The 23,886-nt window shown below is 35.4% G+C and overlaps 1 protein-coding gene across 1 annotated transcript in view; it reads left to right on the top strand.

The window, feature by feature from the left end:
- tasp1 (taspase, threonine aspartase, 1) overlaps positions 1-23,886 on the top strand; it is a 152,589-nt gene that overhangs the window by 20,411 nt on the left and 108,292 nt on the right. The window contains 5 exon segments of the mRNA XM_081714853.1: positions 2,160-2,266; positions 10,838-10,984; positions 11,118-11,196; positions 16,191-16,301; positions 16,681-16,788. Coding sequence (XP_081570979.1) covers positions 2,160-2,266; positions 10,838-10,984; positions 11,118-11,196; positions 16,191-16,301; positions 16,681-16,788 — 552 coding nt within the window.

Below are 23,886 nucleotides of genomic sequence, written 5' to 3'. Positions count from 1 at the left end.
AGATGGGGGAGTGATAAAAGTGAGATGACAATGTGATTTTCAAGTATTGACATCTGTTTTGAGGGGTTAGAAGCATAAGGATGGATATTGTCCTTTGCTTTATCAGGTTTGCAATAGAATTCATTCAGGCTGGTGGTGGTGGTATTGTTGTTGTTGTTGTTGCATCAGTAGCAGCAAGTTGTTCTTCAGCTTTTCTGAATATTCTTTCTTTGCTGCTTTAGTTCTTTTCCAACCTGTATTTGACCTATTTTGTAAAATACTGCCCCAATTTCTAAATGCCATCTTTTCTTTTCAGATGAGTTTACCTGAAACCCATTTTGCATCCTTTGTGTTCTAGTCAGAATACAGCTTTCTTTTCAGAAATTAATGATGAATTATTTATTAATATTTTCAGATTAATGTATATTATAGTGTTAGTATAATTGTCCAAATATTGAAAACATTATGTGAAACCATATGTTGTGCATTGAATGTGTCACCAAATTTGATTAACTTTTATTCTGCAAAGAGACTAAAAAGAAATGACAATTTCAGGATTATGTTTTTGCCCTGCCCAAAACAAAGCTTTCTTATTTATATATTTATTTATTTGTTTGTTTATATTATTACAATTAAAAGTAGATAATATATGGCATTACAAAACAGTAAAATTCAGTTAAACAATTAAATCACAAATCATTGTCATTGATGATTTTTGCATATAATATTTCTAAAATAAACTTATTGAAAGGGAAGTAAAAACTTGCTTTTACTTGCCTAAACGAAAATTTTATTTTGCAAATAATATATATATATATATATATATATATATATATATATATATATATATATATATATATTTTTTTTTTTTTTTTTTTTTTTTTTTTTTCCCCAGTATTTGTCTTATGTACCCAATAGTAATTATGTGAAGTGTAGACACATAGGTTAAGCATTTCACCAACAAGGAGACTGGAATTAATAAACATGTTTTACAGTTGCAGATATTATAGCATTAATAGATATTAATGCTATAATATTGGTGAAAATTGGAATTGTTTGATATTCATTATGTATGATTGAGTTATTTTTAACACTGCTACACTATTAAAAATATCCCTCCCAAAAAAATAGTTTCTGGTTGGAGAAAAAAAAGCAAAACGCTTAGTATCACTTGCTAGCTGTGACTCTAGTAAGAAAATTTTAGCTGTTGTCAGTAAGGAAGGAATGCCTAATTAATCTTGACAAATGGAATAACTCTTACATACTTTGAGCATTTTATAGACATGAATACATAACTGATTGAAAAGCTTAGTAGTCATTTGATGCTTGTAATTTCATCGAAATTGGCTTGCAACCAGAAACTTGTTTGATTTAAGAGGGATTGTGAAGTGATTGAATGCAGTAAAATGTTTAACTCCTGCAGATCTGACCTACACCGCAACTTTTTTAAACAAAGAAATACAGATATAATTCTGTTATTTACTTATTTACTTTTTTCATCTGCTTCTTCTTTACTTCTTAAGTGTCTGTAATCTGTGATGATCTCTCAACATATGGGAGTAATCTAGTTCTGCCAGAGATCACCAACTCCTAAATAACTTCATCCCTCCACCAACCTAAAGCTTTTCTCTGATCCTGAATGCTGAGTGAACTGGAATGGTGATGGTGTGATGCTCACCTCTTACACCTTTACTGACTAATAATGCCATCTTGCTAAATTGTTCAATAGAGTTTGATCATGACACTGTGTTGTTTACTGAATGTTTGTACTTTATCTAGCAGGGAGCTAGTGGAGTGACCTTGGGAGAAGAATAAAAAAAGAGAATGTAGTATGAACCAGGAAAGTAGAATAATTCTGAATGTATTGTGGAGGTGTGGTGGTATAGGAGAGTCGATCAAGGAACAAGTTGCAGAAGTGCAGTTTCAAAATATGAGAACTTGTTGACTCAGTGATCAAGGAAGGCTTGTATTCTGCTGAAGTATTACAAGTGGAGTCTGCTCAACCTAATACTAGTATAACTATTAAAATGTAGTGCACTACAGTGGTCTGGAAGGGTATAAAGTATAAGGAAAATGGAGCAAATTTGCTGGCCTCTCATCGATTAAGCAAGATTATTGTTCAGGATGAAACTTTTGCCTATTACTAAGAAATACAGAGAGTTCTTTTTGATGCTTTTCAGAATTTAGTTTGTCAGCATACAGAAGGAACAAGCGGAAGATGGAACAGGCAGAGAAGCTGGAGACCGTGTATAATCCTTCAAAGAGACGACAACAATCAAATGGAACTGTGAGTAATGTAATGGCTTGTATTATTTTCTCGTTAGTTGCACGTACAGATCTCTTGCAAGTGTCATTTTATTGTAATAAAGTTGTTTTGTTTTTTTTTAAACCACTGACCTTTGCCAGAAAATAATACTTTTCATTAGGTGTTTCCCAAATATAAAAACATTTTTCCCACCTGCATGTTTATCTTCAGTAAATCCGTTATGTTAATGCTAATGCCACAAAAGCTGGTCAATGTAGTTGTATTTTCATTGAGAGTTGATTTACAGAAGTGGTTTATTGACCACTGGTAAGGTGCCAAAGTACAGCAGTGCTTATTTGTGACTGATATTTGTAGTTTGCAAAATGGAAGATTTGTGGTTATTTTTATACGGGTTTTTTATAAGGTTTATATTGACTGTAATTGGTATTTTTACATACAAAACATTGTCATTATTAAAATTTTAATTTAAAATTTCATTTTAAATATGTTCTACTCTATACATAGTTATCATAAATGTTTTTGGATTATGCACTTTACATAGCTATTACCAGCCTCTAATTCCTGAGGAATCAGCAGAGAGGAGGAAACAGAAAATACTACAAAGCTGTGTACAATAAGTAGCAAATAATGATTACTTTGAAAAGGCCACCAAAAAATAATTCTAAACACTATTTGAAGATATACAGTTTTATTAATGCATATTTAATTTGTCATTGCAGTGTTTTACAGCAAAAGTTAAAACTTTAAGTCAAAGTTAAGTTAAATTTATTTATATAACACTTTTTACAAAATATGTTGTCACAAAGCAGCTTTTCAAATGTCTGAGTCCAAGCGCCCAGTGAGCAAGCCAAGGGCGACAGTGGCAAGGCAAAAGGCACCTAGAGCATCAGGAAGCAACCTTGAGATGAACCAAGACTCAAATGGGGGGGCCCCATCAGCAATCCAACCCTCTCAGTCAACAAACCTTAGTGACAAGAGAGAGGTGAAGTGAGAGCATCATAACATCCCAGTTTACCATAACTCTCAATGCTCATGGACCCCCAGACCTACACCTTTACCTAAGATGGGAAGTAGTTTATAAAATTCCTGATTGTACAGATAGGTTTTTCAGCCTAGTCTTAAATATTGAGACTGTGTCTGAGTCTCAAACATGTACAGGAAGGCTATTCTATATTGTAGGAGCTTTATAGGAAAAGGCTCTGCCTTGTGCAGTAGATTTTCATATTTTTGGTAAGAGCCTGTACCTTTTGATCTAAGCAGATGCGGTGGGTCATAATGTACCTGGAGATCTCTAAGGTACTGTGGGGCAAGACCATTCAGTGCTTTGTAGGCCATTAGAAGTATTTTATAATCAATACAAAATTTTATTGGGACCAATGTAATGTAGCTAAGATAGGAGTAACATGATCAAACTTTCTAGTTCTAGTAAGAACTCTGGCTGCTGCATTTTGTACAGACTGGACCTTGTTTAGGCACAAAGGTAGGTACAGAGATATAGCACTACAGTAGTCCAATTTTGAAGTGATAAATGCTTGGACTAGCTTTTCTGCATCATGTGAAGAAAGTATGTTCCTAATTTTCGCAATTTTCCTGAAGTGGAGAAGGGCAGTCCTAGAAATATTTACATGAGCTTCGAACGAGAGACTGGGATCCATGATCACTCCAAGATCTTTAACTGTTAGAGAAGATGTGATTGGGAAACCATTGAGCTTCATTAAGTAATTAGACAGTGAGGACCTAGCTGTCTCTGGGCCTAATAGAAGCACCCTTGTTTTGTCAGGATTGTGAGAGAGAGTTTCTCAACATCCAGAGTATGACGTGCTTTATGCATTCCTCAATAATAATAAGCTGATATGTCCTCTGGTTTGGCTGAGCATCATCAGCGTAGCAGTGAAAACTAGCACACTGTTTATTTATAATGTCACCTAGAGGTATCATATATAAAGAAAAATGCAATTGCCCTAGAACAGATACTTGTGGGACTCCATAGTTAACCTTGTTGTATGCTGAGAAGTCTCCATTTATGTTAACAAACTGGTAGCAAACAGCTAGATAAGATTTAAACCAGGAAAGGGCTATTCTCCTAACCCCAACACCATTTTCAAGTCTATCTAGTAAAATGTTGTGATCTATAGGGTCAAATGCTGCACTCAGATCACACAATATAAACAAAAAGACATAACCCTGGTCAGAAGCCAACAACAGGTCATGAACTACTTTAATCAGTGCTGTCTTTGTACTATGCTGAGGACTAAACCCTGACTGAAAGACTTAATGTATCTTGTTCAGATTCAGGTATGAGCTTTGCTGCTGAGCTACAGCTTTTTCTAGGATATTGGATCTAGGATGCTGGAAATAAATGGAAGGTTTGAGATTGGCCTGCGGACAAGGGTCAAGGTTAGATTTTTTGATGTCGTCTGATTATAGCAAATTTGAAAGATTTAGATTCGTAGCCAATGCTCAAGGAGGAATTTATTAAATGTAGTAAAGTTTTAATTACTTCAGGTAGGATTTCCTCTAGAAAGTGTGTGGGCAGTGAATCTAGTAAGCAAGTGAAGGACTTTGAGGTGTAAATTCTGGCTCTTGGATAGATGTAAAGGGTTCTATAGTCTTTTTTGGCTTGGTTGTTCTGATCTCTAAGTAGCTGCTCAATGTCACGTTAATACTCTGATTGTTATCTCTAATGTGCTTAATTTTCTCATTGAAGAAATTTGTGAACTCATTACTATGTGATGTAATCTGAGCATTGGTATCAGTTTTATTCTTTGTTATGTGCAATTGTACTAAGTGGAAATCTAGGATTATTTTTGTTATAAATTATGGCACGGGACACCTTCAGTTATCAATGGAATTGTCATCAAGAGTTATGTCATGTTCAAGCATAGAAGAAAGCAGCAAGAAAAAAAAATTGTACAAGAAAGCTGAAATCCACTGGCATTTTCCTTTTTTGACATCACTATGTACCTTGTGTACCCACTTCTTATGCTGTTTCCTGAACTATCCCAGGCTTATTTCATCCATCACTTTTTGCATACAAACTTTCCAACCTGTTGGAGAATTAGTTTTTCAAGATCACCCCAGCACCAATGTGGATTTCAAGTAAAGTCACATTTATTCGTCATTTGCATAAACATACAGCACATTCATTCATTGAAATGCTTGTGATGCACGGGTAACTCCTCTACAGCAACATTGGCATTGATATACGGTGCAAATCTTTGAGAACATGTTGTTTAAATGCATCCTCTGTTGACGGAAGATAAGAAGCACACTGCTATAGAAGGCAGAATGAAAAAAAAAATATCTATATATATATATAGATATAAAATGACTAGTTGACATACAGAGCCAGATTCATAAAACTTAACGGTAACTGCTCTAAACCATGCAAAATGTGTGACATGGTATTTAATTCCTTTTCGTAAAGTCTCGAAAATTAGCACACTGGTGTCAATGCTGCCTTTAGTTCTTCTTGTCCAAGGTGAAGGCCAATCAAAATCAACACACAATGAGGCCATGCATATTAAAAACCCACCCCAAATGATAGATGAGTGATTAACCCCATGGTCATGAGACCCGTGACACACTGAAATTTTCCCATAAAACTGGAATTTGTAACTTTCACCAAGATGGGAATTACATGGTTGTACAGAGTTCGTCTTCTAAGTCATGGCAGAGCACAAAACTGTATCTCTCCTCATTCTGAGATCCTGCTAAAACAAGTAACTTTCTTTTGTCTACTCCTACTATTGCAGTTGCAAAGTTTGCGAACATGCTCATTCCAACCCAAAAACATGCCTTTTAAATAAATCTGTCAATTAGATAAATGTGCAGTATTTTATTGTTGACTTGCATGTGACTAAACATTAGAGAAAAGAACATCCAATCCACATTGGTTTACTGTTGCTTACCATTGGAGTCAAGGTGGTTCGATTATGAATTGTCAGTGTCATATGTAAATGAAGACAAATTGTGGATCAATTTATGACACAGATGGTAAAATACACTGGCAGTCCACATTTATTAATGAGGAAATGTGCTAATCAAATCAAAATGTGTTTATATAGCACTTTTTTAAACAGATGTCACAGGCAGCTTTGCACCCAGTGAGCAGGCCAAGGGAGACAGTGGCAAGGAAAAAGTCCCTAGAGCATGAGGAGAAACCTTGAGAGGAATCAAAACTCAAAGGGGTCACAACAGTAATAACAATTTAAAAAGAAACGTAAATGAAAAAATAAGCAATTAATGTCTGCTGCAAGGCAAACGGAGAAATAGTTGGCTAGGGTGGAGGTGTAGTGGGCTACAGGAAGGGACATCAGCGGGAGGTGGGAGTATCCATGGCAGCTGAGACGGGTAGATGCAATGCTATTTGTAGTGATCATCACATTTAAATCTGGCAGTAGATTTTATGAATTTTGCCAACCATTTTCTTCTTTTAATTTTGCTTTGGCCATACAGAAAAAGAACATCATGTCTTGCCGTAGACAGTTAATTACTGAGGTATTCAGTCGAACCAGGATGACGAAAGCATTTTACTTTGTCACAGCACTTCCAAACATTTGCAAAGAATTTCCGATTTTAAAGTAAATACTGATTGTGTCTCCCACAAGCATTTTCTCAACAGTTGTAATGCTGACTGCCACAAATGTCTTTGTGCCAGCTTGCCCTGTGTCTAGGAAAGCACTAATATTAGGCTGTAGACTTAGACAGTATTTAATGCACTTTTTAGAGGCAGTTCTACAAGTTTCAAGCCAAAGGTATATGTCCACGGAGGTGCTTCAGTATACTCTGTAAAAGCAACAGAGCATTTTCTTCTTTCTAGATCTTTCCGTAAACCTTTTGCACTTATGCAAGTATTAGTCTATGTACATCTTATTTTATGTTTGTGAATCATCAAGGAAGCAAGATGAACCTTTCTGAGGCAACCTGACTGGTGTCAATGTTTCTAATTCTATCGTTGCACCACTAAGTCATCATTTCATATTTTCTTGATTAGATACACAAGACTACCTGCCAGACTCTCCAGCAGTTCAGGAGCCATCACATCTGAGCTCAAACTGTGACATCACCATATCAGCTGAGAAGAAAGACTCTCTGGACTCCTTTGGTACTTTTCATAAACAGTTTTAAGCCAAATGGATTGGTTGTCCAAAGCATCTGCATACCATACAGATTGCAAGGACAAAGTGGAGAGCTTACTAAATTTGAACAATAATCAAGAAGACGCTGATACTAGACTGTTGCGACATGCCATACCCCTTGCCAAGACATTTTACAAATTGTTGCCAGATGTAAAGATATTTAAGTCCTTGTGTTGCTGTTGTATGCAGCTGCAATGGTTCTAATACTGTAATATGCACAACATCAGTAGTATGTGAAGCACCCCCATGTCGTACACAGATGGCACTGGAAATTTGTTACATGCACTGAATGTTAAACGTTAGTGTTTTCTGTAAGTATATTAAACAAATGAATTAATAAATAAAAAACAAAAACAAATGAAAATGATAGCGGCAGAGTCACTTAAAATTACTTATTTTAAGAATTTATGTTCATATTCATATTGTGTGCCCTACACTTTAAGCATTTCAACTAACTGGCCTCTGTGGTACTTTTCTGTGTCAGGACACAGAATTAGGAGCTGGTAACAAAGTTAAATGCATAATCCAAATACCTGTTTTCATGGAAAGAGAGCAATGGCTGAATATAATGATCACATTTTAGTGACTGTTGTTATTATTTTAATAATAGCCCATTTATCCAGGCGTAAAGAAAGAGAGATGTGTGGACAAACATCAGAAATTGCATATTGCGAGGGAGTTTTAGTTCAGTATTGACTGGAATGTCTTGTACAGTTATGCAAACTATTGAGTTTGAAAATATTTTATCAGTAAGACATCTGATGAATACATTCTACAGCTATTCAGTTTTTGTGATTCAACAAAGCACTATTAGGCATCACTAGAGCAAACACTGCCAACAAGCAATATGTCTTCTAGTGAGCAGTATATAGTGCTTTTGGTGATGTTAGTTGTTTTACTACCTTGTGCACAAATTGAATAACCAAATAATGGGTTTCCCTCCACACTGTGTCTAAAAAATCACAAAAAAGGGTCCCAGTACTACTGGCATCAGAAATGTAGCCCTAGTTTATTAAAGACCTCCCATATATTTTATGGTAGATATGCCCTTTTAAATATATGAAAGTGTGTGTGTGTGTGTGTGTGTGTGTGTGTGTGTGTGTGTGTGTGTGTGTGTGTGTGTGTGTACACGTATGTATAGAATTATGGAATTATTATTGTAGTTGTTGTTATTGATTAACATGATAAATAGTATAAAAAGCAATACATTCAGATATTGTATATAGCTGGTGATCAGTCCTGTACAGTAGTTAGGCAGTAACTTAATTGTTATTTTGGTTTATGATTGATGATTGAATCATTGTCCTAATTGCATGAGACAATTTTGGCAAAACTTTAGCTGTTGGAGAGATTGTCCCACATTTGTTTCTGGAATACTTTTGTGAAAAGAGGAGTTCACTTTGGGATTTTTGTCTTGATTCGTGACACAAATTCGGCCTAGCTTCCTACAGCTATAGAATACTTTGGTATTGAGGAGTTTATGGTTGCCTTAACTACAAGATGGTCGGGTCCTTCAGATACAAAAAAAAAAGGAAGAAAGGAAAACCAGTATCATCACTCCTGTACCACAATGCTCGATGAATGGTAATAGGTATTTGTAGTGATGCACTATGTTTGGTCATTCTGCATAATGGCCAAATGTCTCCATGGCTGCAGTACAAACATACAGCTACTGTCACCAAAGGACAACACATTCCTGCTATAGTATTGCCCATACTGAGCAGAACATGAGTCCCCTTACATCAGGGATGTAGCCAGGATTTATTTTCAAGGTGGGATGAGGAAAGAAAATCAAAAATTTAATTCACAAGTTCAGTGCAGTACTAGACACTATGAGAATCAGTTGTTGCATTCACACTTTTGATCATTTGATTTGATTATTTAATTCCTAGAGGAGGCCTTGGTCCTCTGAAGGCAGTTTGCCAACAGCTGCAGTTTCTAAAAACGTCTATCTAGTGTAGTGGAAGCTGCCGCCCCTGCCGCCTCAGCAATTTACCCTGAGGAAACCTTAAACACCCCACTTGGAACATCTCCTTATCAAGATGAATTGGGAGACCAGCCTTTGTTCTCCTGTCTGACTGGACCTTCACCCATAGGACAAATCATAACATCAACATCTGCGAGGCCTCTGATATAAACACCAGAACCCTTTTGGCTCTACAAGGATGTCACCTCAACCTTCTTATCAGGTCTTCAAAGCCACTCTGTAAGAGAGGTTTATTACTCCGCAAGGACACATGTCCCAAAACGACCCCCTGGTCTGGCCTGGGGAACTAAAAGACCATAAAATACCTCGGTTGGAATTTAACAATGACTTCACGACCCAGAATACCTAGATTGGAAAAACTTGTTAAAAGGACTAGTAGATTTGAACCTTTCCCATACGCGAGCATTGCAACAAGACAAAGTTCAGATAAAGAATATGTCTGTTGAATTTGAGGAATGCAACAAGATTTCTTTGACTGTGTGGACACAATCCACCGCATCCCACAGTGACTATGCTAGGTCCCCCAGCTTGACTTATTAACCATGTACAGCCCAGCAATGAATTTTGATATACATAACAGTCTTGGTATGCTTAATACTGAGTGAACTCTAACTAGCCATCACCACTGAACTGTTATGAGACTTACTCCCTCTAATTTTGTGTTAACCTTTTCCCTATGTCTTATCTCAGCTATTCAGTATTAAGTATTATTTTTATGTTTTGACCCTATTATAGCATTTGAATATTAACCTTTACGCTTGTTACTTAGGTGATTACCTCCTCATCTGAAGTATTATTTGAATTATTAATTTTAGGACAGTTACAGTACTTATGTAATAACCATGCTGTCTATTTTTCTCTATCTCTCATTTCTGTGCTCTTCTGTCCAAGTCATGTATTGTGCATCTGTATTTCTCTTCTTTTTGTTAATTTTTTTTATCATTCATGAGCATGTTATGAAGTGTTTATGTAAGATGTTTGTTTATATATATATGTATGTATGCATGTATATGTGTGTATATATATATATATATATATATATATATATATATATATATATATATATATATATATATATATATATATATATAATGTGTGTGTGTGTGTGTGTGTGTGTGTGTGTTGTACGTTATATACGCACCTTTTAAATGAAGTGTTACGGAAAAACCAAAGCATTGGCAGGAAATGTGGTTGAACCCTAGGTTTTCTTGGCAACTTTTGGCATTTTCACTCTGGCCAGAAGCTTTCCCCAAGACAGTATTTGACTCATTACTCAAAATAAGACTGACCATAAGTAATTTGTTTAAATACATTAAGTAAATTGTTGTACGAGTGCACCACATGCTGATTTACTTGCTCTACCTAACCTTCCAGCCTTCCTGAGTTTTGGTAAATTAATCATTGGGATTTATAACTGCCTATGATTTTAAAGTGCCAAACAATAATTTAAATTGCTTTAAGCAGGTGAGTGAAATCATGGTGGGTCATGAGGAGCCTATGTCTGCCTCCTTGGATACAGTGGGAGCCATTGTTGTGGATCAGGAAGGGAATGTCGCAGCTGCTGTGTCTAGTGGAGGTTTAGCCATGAAACACCCTAGACGAGTGGGCCAAGTAAGTCAATGTTCCTTCACTGCACTGCAGCAATCAGTCTTACACAGGTCTAGGCTACTAGAATTATATATTCCTATTTGAAGAAGAAGAAAAAAAATCACTAAACATTGCACAAATGTTTACACTTTCTAAGGCTGCTCATTATGGATGTGGCTGCTGGGCTGAAAATGCACGTGATGCTAGACCATACTCTACAGCTGTGAGCACCTCAGGTATGAAAACCTGCATTTTCCAGAGTGTCTATAATTGTGTCTGTATACACATTTTATTTGACATTTAGATTTTAAGGGGATTTGTTGTTGTTATAAATGACTCTAGATTAATGCCATTCTGGGGTTGATGGTAATAGTCTGAGAGAAGATATAATTTTTTTGGAACACCTTAAATATTTTTTGGAACACCTTTAATATTTTGTTCTGCAAGATAATCCCTAAGTGCACATTTAGTTTTAAGATTTATACTTATACACTTTAACACTAGTTATCTGAAATTGCAGGATTTGAATTGAAGAAGACACTTTAGCCAAGACATTCATTCATATCCAGGCTTATTTTCCCCATCATTTAGGTTCCATTTGAGCCCATCTAATACAGAAGAAAATGTCAAAAAAACAAAAAGCACCTTTTATTTTTGGTATGTATGTGGATGCTGGAGATTCATTTTCAGTCATGCTCTATATTTCCTGATTCAACAGGGTCTTGTCATATAAAATGAACAATTTTGATCTTATACATTAAATTGCTCAGGAGCTACACAGTATTTTCTACTAAGTGTGCTAGAAATCTCCAAAGTGCCCAAAACCTCCCCAAATGCACACAGTCATTAGTTACTATACATCCATTGTGCAAGAGTGTGATTTTTGCTACAACCTACTAAAAGACAATATTAATTCCATTATAGCTTCATTGTTAAAGGCTAAACAATATTAGCTTCATTGCTATCAGCCTAAAAGGCTGTGCTTGGAAAAATACTTTAATACTGTAAATGCTGTAATACTGTAAAGAAATAGTATTTATATTTTATACTTACAATTCATTTATACTTACAATTTTAGCAGGATCACAATTTTTCCAGCTTTAATTGGAAACATCCAGTGAGTTGCAATACAAACATCATAGTCTATGCTAGAAGCTTCCTCTCACCTTCCAGCTCATAACTGCACCCAAACAACTCCACATAAACTTCAGATAAAGTAAGCCTTTTCCGTTCCATGAGGTCAAAAAGTATTGGCGATGAAATGATTCACTAAAAACAATCTCAATGACTGCATTAGTTTCGCCAAACAGTGTCACATGCATGCACTACACTTTATCTGGTTTAGAACGCAAAGCAATGTTTTGCTGTGCGCATTGTTGTAGCTGAGTAAGCGGGTTACCAAATAAGGCAAGTAAGGCATCTAGGCTTTCGTCTAAGTGTCCTCGCTTTGGTGAAACAGCTGCCAATCATTCAGATTGTGCCTGGAAAACATTTGTGAAGTAATTTGATAGGGCCCCTCCTCCCCCTGCCCCCAACACCTTGGTGCTCTGTAGGTGTGAACGAGTCTGACTCGAAGAAAATAGCTCTTTATGGCCCAACAGCAACAATTAAATCTAAAAGAGGAGGGTGCTAGGGGTCTATTCAGGAACACTTCTACATAAGTAAAGTGCATTTTGTGGTAACTAAAGGCTTGTGTATTTTGTGTTAGGTTATGAAGGAAAGGAACGCATGTTTTTTGTAAAAAGATGTGAGCCAGCAAATAAAGAACTTTACTAACATTCTATGTACTTTTAAAGATGTCACACAGTTGCTTTGATCGTAATTGAATTTTATATGACAAAATCGGAAGTTATCATGGTGGGTCATGAGAAGCCTAAGCCTCCTTGGATACATGTTTTAAAAGGCCATTTAAAAGGACAGGCACAATTGTTGTGGATATTTACCAATAAAACAGCATAGGATTTCTGGCAAACAGTTGCATGTAGATAGCTGAAAATTGGTAAGCAGGTACTTATATTAGTCCTAAGAAATTCTATGTTGATGTAGTGTATTTCAGGAGGTTTGATGTGATCAAGTGATTTATTTGAGTATGCCAGACTGGGCCCACGTGCTAAAGGGCACAGGTGCAGTCAGAGGTTGACACCTAACGTGTAAAGTGTACAAGAAGTCATTTAGATAGTTAACTCCTCCTTAATTACTAATGTTTTAAGCAAAATATATAGCCTGCCTACAACTGGACTTTGAAAAGGCCACAGTCGGTCTAAATGAGTACCTGGATACCATGATGATATACATAAATTTCTGCAAGGACAGCTGCATTTCACAACATGGGTGAAATAACAGCAACAATAAACCATGGTTTTCAGTGGAAGTTAGATGTCATTGGAGGGACAAGGAAGCAGTAGTGGGAACAGATTTCTCTACAAAGAGGCCAAGTACAGGCTGGGGTAAGGGATTAAAAAAGCAAAGATAAAAATTATCAGAAAAGCTGAAAAGCCACATTGCCAGCTTCAGTTTGGTGAGGAGAGATTAAAAAAAGGTGAGAAAAACTACGCATCTCCTGAGCAACTGCTGGCTCACCAATGACCTTCATGCTACATCTCAACAGTCCTGGACAATATGCTAGAGTCCTGTTTGTGGACTTCAGCTCAGTTTTCAACACTGTACTGCCATATCTACTGTAGGTCAAATCATCCCAGCTGTCATGCCAGATTTATATTTACATTTACCACATTTAAGAGACGCTCTTATCCAGAGCAAATCCAGAGCACAAAAGTGTTTTGCCAATGGATTGTGGATTTCCTGACAAATAAGAGATAGCAGTTGTGGCTAGAAAAACACGTCAGACCCCCAAACCCTCAGTGCCTGAGGACCACAAGTCCACTGTTCCTGGGTGTCTCAGTCCACTGTTCCTGGGTGCCACTGATGGTGAGGAGACCAGGGTTCTTAGACCAAGAAAGTGGACCTTCAGATTTGGCTATAGTGAGAGTCACAGACCTTTTCCGAGACGTGGGTTCTTTACCGGTGTATTGGAATTCCAGTGTATTGGAATTTCAGTCTCAACAAGAAGTGTGTGTTCATAATGAGCCATGATGGGTAAATTCCAATGAATACACACTAATGAAAAGAAATTAGTAAAATAACATAAAAAACAAAGACAATTAAAATGTGGTAAACAAAGATAACCTTGAATTTCTGTCTGCTTAGTGAGAAGTTGGTGACTTGTTTAAGAAACAAAAACAAGCTCTTTGCCACCTTCGAAGTTCATTGGGGGGTTGCCCCCTGTTTCAGTCACAGTTCGCACATAGGACCAGACCAGACTAGATTGCTTGACTTGACTCTACTCATCCCACCTGAGGGGGTAGAATTTGTCAGTTATATCTTGGAAGGAATAAGACCTGCCTAGGTCATGCATGTTCAGTAACCTCTGTTCATGACTGGGGAAGCGATATAGGGAAACAGGAATACATAGAATTCACCACTAAATAAATAAAGCACTAACAGAATTAAAAAATAATAATAAAGAAAATCAGATATTCCTGTCCTTTCCTACCTCCTGGTCTTAGAACGAGAGTAGAGCAATTGGATAATGAGTTTAATAGCTTTTCTGGTTTCTCGACGTTACAAACTACTAACTTTAATATATTGTCTAATTGGTTCATATAGGATTTCTGGTAAACACAACTAGTGGTGATTGATGATTTGTTTACAATATGCATGAAGTAAACAACATACAGATGAGATAATATGACTAAATAATAAAATGAATGAAGGACAAGTAATGAACACAATAAAGCAACAACAGGAGATTACATTAAAATCACCATACATTATTGGTTGATTATTTGACATCATAGTAGATTAAATGGTAAATTGATACTTTGTGAATATGTGGGCTGAGTAAAGTTACTTGCCCTGGTCAGAATTTGAGTCTAATGGAATTTATGGTCTTCCTTACTATACCCAGGTTGGTAAGAGCTTTTCACCTTACCATCCATCAGTTTATGACCCTTCAGGGAAGGGAGTTGAGGGTCAGGAGCCAGGCCATCATGATAGCTAGGCCATTTATGGCTTTGTTGCTAAGCCTCTAGGCACCAATGGTCTGGTCTGTGGCCTGGGGGTGGAAGAGAGCCCCCTTTTGACCAGGTCAGAATTTCATCAGGGGAACAACTATTTTCACTACAAGATCCTGAAATTTGCAGATGACACCACTGTGCCTCATAGCCAATGGTCTGCCTACAGAAAGGAAGTTGAGCTGCTAGTCCCCTGGTGCAGTATCAGCTTCGCGCTGCTGAACATGCAAAAGACAATAGAGATTGTGGTGGATGTCAGAGGCTACATCTCATTCCTACCTCCCATCAACATCAATGGCTGTGTGTTTTCTACTGTGGAGTCACTCAAGTTCCTGGGCACCATCAAATCCAGGGACCTGAAGTGGGAGTTATTTTCTTTCTAAGTGGCACAGCATTATCTTAACATTAAGTTACTTTGAAAATTAATTAATTATTTTTTTAGAACTAATGTAAAATTAAAGTAGAATATTGATATAAATTTAATCTAGGAATCTCAATTAATAGAATGTACATGTACAGTAATGCTTATTTGGTCTACAAAACTACCTGTATTCACTTTATTGGATATTCTCAACAATTGGTACTGGGGCCAGGACATTAGAGGGATAGTGGCACTGCTTTTGTAAAAAATAAATAAATAAATAAATAAATTAAAAATAAATAAAATAAAAAAAGGTTTCCACCTTGTATTTCTAATGGGAAATATCACAATCCATGTACTGATATGGTTACTATTTTTATACTTACCAGCCCTATGATATTTTTGTTTGTTTATTTTTTTCATTCTTTATTCCTTTATGTGGTTTTCATGCATCCAAGTCATTCATCATCTTGGAGGGTGACAGTTCATCTCTGTTTTGTTTGGGGTGGATTGCATCAGTTTTTGCATAGCAATAAAATCCACACAATTCTTTACAAAATAATTAATGTAAAATATCTGAAAATTGCAACTCTTTGAACAGAAATAAGCCTATGAGTCTTTTTTTAAGAAAGTGAGGTTTTCCATGAATGTTTATTTGAATGAGATTTGTGATTAATAGGTCTAAAATATACATTTCTTGATGTGTTGATTATGTAGGAGGGAAAATGTGTATGTTAAATACTTGGTGAAAACATTACTTAATGGTACAAAATCTTGTTCTGTTTGTATGTTGCAGGATGTGGAGAACATCTTATGCGCACCATGCTAGCTAGAGAATGTTCCACAGCTATGCAGACTGAGGATGCACATCAAGCCCTCCTGGAAGTTATGCAAAATAAATTAATTGGTGAGTACTTATTCATTTAACACCTTGAAAACAAATGCGGGTATTTCAAAAAGCAGGATTTCTCTCTTACTCAAATTACTTTTTAAACCAAATGTCAAGAACGTGTAATAGAAAGGTAATAATTGGACAATCCTAACTTGGGACTTTATTTGGTTTAATCATGAATTCTGCTTTATGAAGTACAAAAGGATGAGTTTTAGCATATTATCTAATTTTCTGCTGCTTTGTAGATTTGCTCACAATATTTTTAATCGCTTACAACAGTGGTTTTGTTGTGGGTGTCAATAACCCATTGTTTGGCCTGTGGTATTTTAGGAAAGATTTACACAAAAATTCAAATGTGGACTGGTTATAGGCTTAGATTGTTTGTGTGCTATAGGTTCACCATTTCTGGCCAGTGAGGATGGTGTTCTGGGTGGAGTAATTGTTCTGAGATGCTGTAGATGTGGAGAGGACCAGAGCTCTGACAATTTCCAGGCTCTGCTAGGTATGATCTCCACTTTCTAACACTGCACAACACTCACTCTAAAGTAATACTTTGCTTGTGAAACTGACATTCTATCAACACAGCCTTGTGATAAATTCACTTTGCATCACAAAGCATATTTTTATTTTTATTTTTTCAATCCAAAGGTGTGGTCTGTTGCCATGTTTATCTTATCTTATCAAGTTGCCTGTTTTATTTTATTGGTTTTGTTTAGGAAGTAAATCGTGCCTTTTTTGTGCTAAGAAAGATGATTAAAATAGAATTAGGGGAAGCAGGAAATATCAACCTTAGGAAAAAAAAAAAAGAAAAATGTAAATTCTGGACCAACTAAACATAGACACAAAAAAATTGTCAAGAAAATAATAATGATACAGTATGTTTATTTCATAGTGTGGAAGCTTTATAGGAAAAAGCTCTGTCTGCTGTGCTAGATTTTCTTATTCTTGAAACGCTGTTTCATAGTATGTAGAAGGGAAAGAACAGAGCTGCAGTTAAAAGGAGCAGACTGCAAACATGTTAGAACAGTTTTTCACTTGTACAAAATATCTGGTATTTAGTTCATCTTACTCTTCAACACTATGTAATGCAGTAAAACACTGTTTAATGCGATTTGAAGACTTGGAAAAGCTGTATCATTGTATACAGAAGTGAAAAAACAGATTTGCAGATACAATGTGCACATTGCAATCATGGTACAACAGCTTGTTTTCACTTGAAATGCAACTTAGTACTTGGTTTCTTTTTTCATTTTAGATTGCTATAAAACATGGTTTAAGCTAAATAGAAAGCTTGGAAACGCTGTTTCATAGTATGTAGAAGGGAAAGAACAGAGCTGCAGTTAAAAGGAGCAGATTGCAAACATGTTAGAACAGTTTTTCACTTGTACAAAATGTCTGGTATTTAGTTCATCTTACTCTACAACACTGTGTAATGCAGTAAAACACTGTTTAATGCGATTTGAAGACTTGGAAAAGCTGTTTCATTGTATACAGAAGTGAAAAAACAGATTTGCAGATACAATGTGCACATTGCAATCATCGTACAACAGCTTGTTTTCATTTGAAATACAACTTAGTACTTTGTTTCGTTTTTCATTTTAGATTGCTATAAAACATGGTTTAAGCTGAATAGAAATCTTGGAAACGCTGTTTCATAGTATGTAGAAGGGAAAGAACAGAGCTGCAGTTAAAAGGAGCAGATTGCAAACATGTTAGAACAGTTTTTCACTTGTACAAAATGTCTGGTATTTAGTTCATCTTACTCTACAACACTATGTAATGCAGTAAAACACTGTTTAATGCGATTTGAAGACTTGGAAAAGCTGTTTCATTGTATACAGAAGTGAAAAAACAGATTTGCAGATACAATGTGTACATTGCAATCATGCTACAACAGCTTGTTTTCACTTGAAATACAACATAGTACTTTGTTTCGTTTTTCATTTTAGATTGCTATAAAACATGGTTTAGGCTGAATAGAAATCTTGGAAACGCTGTTTCATAGTATGTAGAAGGGAAAGAACAGAGCTGCAGTTAAAAGGAGCAGATTGCAAACATGTTAGAACAGTTTTTCACTTGTACAAAATGTCTGGTATTTAGTTCATCTTACTCTACAACACTATGTAATGCAGTAAAACACTGTTTAATGCGATTTGAAGACTTGGAAAAGCTGTTTCATTGTATACAGAAGTGAAAAAACAGATTTGCAGATACAATGTGCACATTGCAATCATGGTACAACAGCTTGTAAAGATTCCATTTATAATACATTACATTTTAGTCTAAAATACAATCTCTTGCCTTGAAACAGTGTTTAGGGCGATTACAATGCTGTTTCAATGTGTCTAAAAGGTAAAGAATAGAGTTGCAATGTAAAGATTCCAATTATAATGCATTACATTTTAGTCTAAAACACAATCTCTTGCCCTGAAGCAGTGTTTAGGGCGAATACAATGCTTTGAAACGCTGTTTCAAGGACTTTAAAAGGTAAAGAACAGAGTTGCAATGTAAAGATTCCATTTATAATGCATTACATTTTAGTCTAAAACACAATCTCTTGCCCTGAAACAGTGTTTAGGGCGATTACAATGCTGTTTCAATGTGTTTATAAGGTAAAGAACAGAGTAGCAATGTAAAGATACCATTTATAATGTATTACATTTTAGTCTAAAACACAATCTCTTGCCCTGAAACAGCATTTAGGGCGACTACAATGCTTTGAAACGCTGTTTCAGTGTCTTTAAAAGGTAAAGAACAGAGTTGCAATGTAAAGATTCCAATTATAATGCATTATATTTTAGTCTAAAACACAATCTCTTGCCCTGAAACAGCGTTTAGGGCGAATACAATGCTTTGAAACGCTGTTTCAAGGACTTTAAAAGGTAAAGAACAGAGTTGCAATGTAAAGATTCCATTTATAATGCATTACATTTTAGTCTAAAACACAATCTCTTGCCCTGAAACAGTGTTTAGGGCGATTACAATGCTGTTTCAATGTGTTTATAAGGTAAAGAACAGAGTAGCAATGTAAAGATACCATTTATAATGTATTACATTTTAGTCTAAAACACAATCTCTTGCCCTGAAACAGCGTTTAGGGCGACTACAATGCTTTGAAACGCTGTTTCAGTGTCTTTAAAAGGTAAAGAACAGAGTTGCAATGTAAAGATTCCAATTATAATGCATTATATTTTAGTCTAAAACACAATCTCTTGCCCTGAAACAGCGTTTAGGGCGAATACAATGCTTTGAAATGCTGTTTCAATGTGTTTAAAAGGTAAAGAACAGAGTAGCAATATAAAGATACCATTTATAATGCATTAAATTTTAGTCTAAAACACAATCTCTTGCCCTGAAACAGTGTTTAGGGCGATTACAATGCTGTTTCAATGTGTCTAAAAGGTAAAGAATAGAGTTGCAATGTAAAGATTCCAATTATAATGCATTACATTTTAGTCTAAAACACAATCTCTTGCCCTGAAACAGTGTTTAGGGCGATTACAATGCTGTTTCAATGTGTTTAAAAGGTAAAGAACAGAGTTGCAATGTAAAGATTCCAATTATAATGCATTACATTTTAGTCTAAAACACAATCTCTTGCCCTGAAACAGCGTTTAGGGCGATTACAATGCTGTTTCAATGTGTTTAAAAGATAAAGAACAGAGTAGCAATGTAAAGATACCATTTATAATGCATTACATTTTAGTCTAAAACACAATCTCTTGCCCTGAAACAGCGTTTAGGGCGAATACAATGCTTTGAAACGCTGTTTAAAAGGTAAAGAACAGAGTTGCAATGTAAAGATTCCAATTATAATGCATTACATTTTAGTCTAAAACACAATCTCTTGCCCTGAAACAGTGTTTAGGGCGATTACAATGCTGTTTCAATGTGTCTAAAAGGTAAAGAATAGAGTTGCAATGTAAAGATTCCAATTATAATGCATTACATTTTAGTCTAAAACACAATCTCTTGCCCTGAAACAGCGTTTAGGGCGATTACAATGCTGTTTCAATGTGTTTAAAAGATAAAGAACAGAGTAGCAATGTAAAGATACCATTTATAATGCATTACATTTTAGTCTAAAACACAATCTCTTGCCCTGAAACAGCGTTTAGGGCGAATACAATGCTTTGAAACGCTGTTTAAAAGGTAAAGAACAGAGTTGCAATGTAAAGATTCCAATTATAATGCATTACATTTTAGTCTAAAACACAATCTCTTGCCCTGAAACAGCGTTTAGGGCGATTACAATGCTGTTTCAATGTGTTTAAAAGATAAAGAACAGAGTAGCAATGTAAAGATACCATTTATAATGCATTACATTTTAGTCTAAAACACAATCTCTTGCCCTGAAACAGCGTTTAGGGCGAATAAAATGCTTTCAAACGCTGTTTAAAAGGTAAAGAACAGAGTTGCAATGTATAGATTCCAATTATAATGCATTACATTTTAGTCTAAAACACAATCTCTTGCCCTGAAACAGTGTTTAGGGCGAATACAATGCTTTGAAATGCTGTTTCAATGTCTTTAAAAGGTAAAGAACAGAGTTGCAATGTAAAGATTCCATTTATAATGCATTACATTTTAGTCTAAAACACAATCTCTTGCCCTGAAACAGTGTTTAGGGCGATTACAATGCTGTTTCAATGTGTTTAAAAGGTAAAGAACAGAGTAGCAATGTAAAGATACCATTGATAATGCATTACATTTTAGTCTAAAACACAATCTCTTGCCCTGAAACAGCGTTTAGGGCGATTACAATGCTGTTTCAATGTGTCTGAAAGTTAAAGAATAGAGTTGCAATGTAAAGATTCCAATTATAAAGCATTACCTTTTAGTCTAAAACACAATCTCTTGCCCTGAAACAGTGTTTAGGGAGATTACAATGCTGTTTCAATGTGTTTAAAAGGTAAAGAACAGAGTAGCAATGTAAAGATACCATTTATAATGCATTACATTTTATTCTAAAACACAATCTCTTGCCCTGAAACAGTGTTTAGGGCGATTACAATGCTGTTTCAATGTGCTTAAAAGGTAAAGAACAGAGTATCAATGTAAAGATACCATTTATAATGCATTACATTTTAGTCTAAACACAATCTCTTGCCCTGAAACAGCGTTTAGGGCGATTACAATGCTGTTTCAATGTGTTTAAAAGATAAAGAACAGAGTAGCAATGTAAAGATACCATTTATAATGCATTACATTTTAGTCTAAAACACAATCTCTTGCCCTGAAACAGCGTTTAGGGTGAATACAATGCTTTGAAATGCTGTTTCAATGTCTTTAAAAGGTAAAGAACAGAGTTGCAATGTAAAGATTCCAATTATAATGCATTATATTTTAGTCTAAAACACAATCTTTTGCCATGAAACAGCGTTTAGGGCGAATACAATGCTTTGAAACGCTGTTGCAATGTGTTTACAAGGTAAAGAATAGTGTTGCAATGTATAGATTCCAATTATAATGCATTACATTTTAGTCTAAAACACAATCTCTTGCCCTGAAACAGTGTTTAGGGCGATTACAATGCTGTTTCAATGTGTTTAAAAGGTAAAGAACAGAGTAGCAATGTAAAGATACCATTTATAATGCATTACATTTTAGTCTAAATCACAATCTCTTGCCCTGAAACAGCATTTAGGGCGATTACAATGCTGTTTCAATGTGTCTAAAAGTTAAAGAATAGAGTTGCAATGTAAAGATTCCAATTATAATGCATTACATTTTAGTCTAAAACACAATCTCTTGCCCTGAAACAGTGTTTAGGGCGAAAACAATGCTTTGAAATGCTGTTTCAATGTCTTTAAAAGGTAAAGAACAGAGTTGCAATGTAAAGATTCCATTTATAATGCATTACATTTTAGTCTAAAACACAATCTCTTGCCCTGAAACAGTGTTTAGGGCGATTACAATGCTGTTTCAATGTGTTTAAAAGGTAAAGAACAGAGTAGCAATGTAAAGATACCATTGATAATGCATTACATTTTAGTCTAAAACACAATCTCTTGCCCTGAAACAGCGTTTAGGGCGATTACAATGCTGTTTCAATGTGTCTGAAAGTTAAAGAATAGAGTTGCAATGTAAAGATTCCAATTATAAAGCATTACCTTTTAGTCTAAAACACAATCTCTTGCCCTGAAACAGTGTTTAGGGAGATTACAATGCTGTTTCAATGTGTTTAAAAGGTAAAGAACAGAGTAGCAATGTAAAGATACCATTTATAATGCATTACATTTTATTCTAAAACACAATCTCTTGCCCTGAAACAGTGTTTAGGGCGATTACAATGCTGTTTCAATGTGCTTAAAAGGTAAAGAACAGAGTATCAATGTAAAGATACCATTTATAATGCATTACATTTTAGTCTAAAACACAATCTCTTGCCCTGAAACAGCGTTTAGGGCGAATACAATGCTTTGAAATGCTGTTTCAATGTCTTTAAAAGGTAAAGAACAGAGTTGCAATGTAAAGATTCCATTTATAATGCATTACATTTTAGTCTAAAACACAATCTCTTGCCCTGAAACAGTGTTTAGGGCGATTACAATGCTGCTTCAATGTGTTTATAAGGTAAAGAACAGAGTAGCAATGTAAAGTTACCATTTATAATGCATTACATTTTAGTCTAAAACACAATCTCTTGCCCTGAAACAGCGTTTAGGGCGATTACAATGCTGTTTCAATGTGTCTAAAAGTTAAAGAACAGAGTAGCAATGTAAAGATACCATTTATAATGCATTACATTTTAGTCTAAAACACAATCTCTTGCCCTGAAACAGCGTTTAGGGCGAATACAATGCTTTGAAACGCTGTTGCAATGTGTTTACAAGGTAAAGAATAGTGTTGCAATGTATAGATTCCAATTATAATGCATTACATTTTAGTCTAAAACACAATCTCTTGCCCTGAAACAGTGTTTAGGGCGATTACAATGCTGTTTCAATGTGTTTAAAAGGTAAAGAATAGAGTTGCAATGTAAAGATTCCAATTATAATGCATTACATTTTAGTCTAAAACACAATCTCTTGCCCTGAAACAGCGTTTAGGGTGAATACAATGCTTTGAAATGCTGTTTCAATGTCTTTAAAAGGTAAAGAACAGAGTTGCAATGTAAAGATTCCAATTATAATGCATTATATTTTAGTCTAAAACACAATCTTTTGCCATGAAACAGCGTTTAGGGCGAATACAATGCTTTGAAACGCTGTTGCAATGTGTTTACAAGGTAAAGAATAGTGTTGCAATGTATAGATTCCAATTATAATGCATTACATTTTAGTCTAAAACACAATCTCTTGCCCTGAAACAGTGTTTAGGGCGATTACAATGCTGTTTCAATGTGTTTAAAAGGTAAAGAACAGAGTAGCAATGTAAAGATACCATTTATAATGCATTACATTTTAGTCTAAAACACAATCTCTTGCCCTGAAACAGCGTTTAGGGCGAATACAATGCTTTGAAACGCTGTTGCAATGTGTTTACAAGGTAAAGAATAGTGTTGCAATGTATAGATTCCAATTATAATGCATTACATTTTAGTCTAAAACACAATCTCTTGCCCTGAAACAGTGTTTAGGGCGATTACAATGCTGTT

The sequence above is a fragment of the Electrophorus electricus genome, chromosome 5, assembly GCF_041902795.1.
Source record: "Electrophorus electricus isolate QZ-2024a chromosome 5, ASM4190279v1, whole genome shotgun sequence".
Classification (NCBI taxonomy): domain Eukaryota; kingdom Metazoa; phylum Chordata; class Actinopteri; order Gymnotiformes; family Gymnotidae; genus Electrophorus; species Electrophorus electricus.
This window is presented reverse-complemented; position numbering and strand designations above follow the sequence as displayed.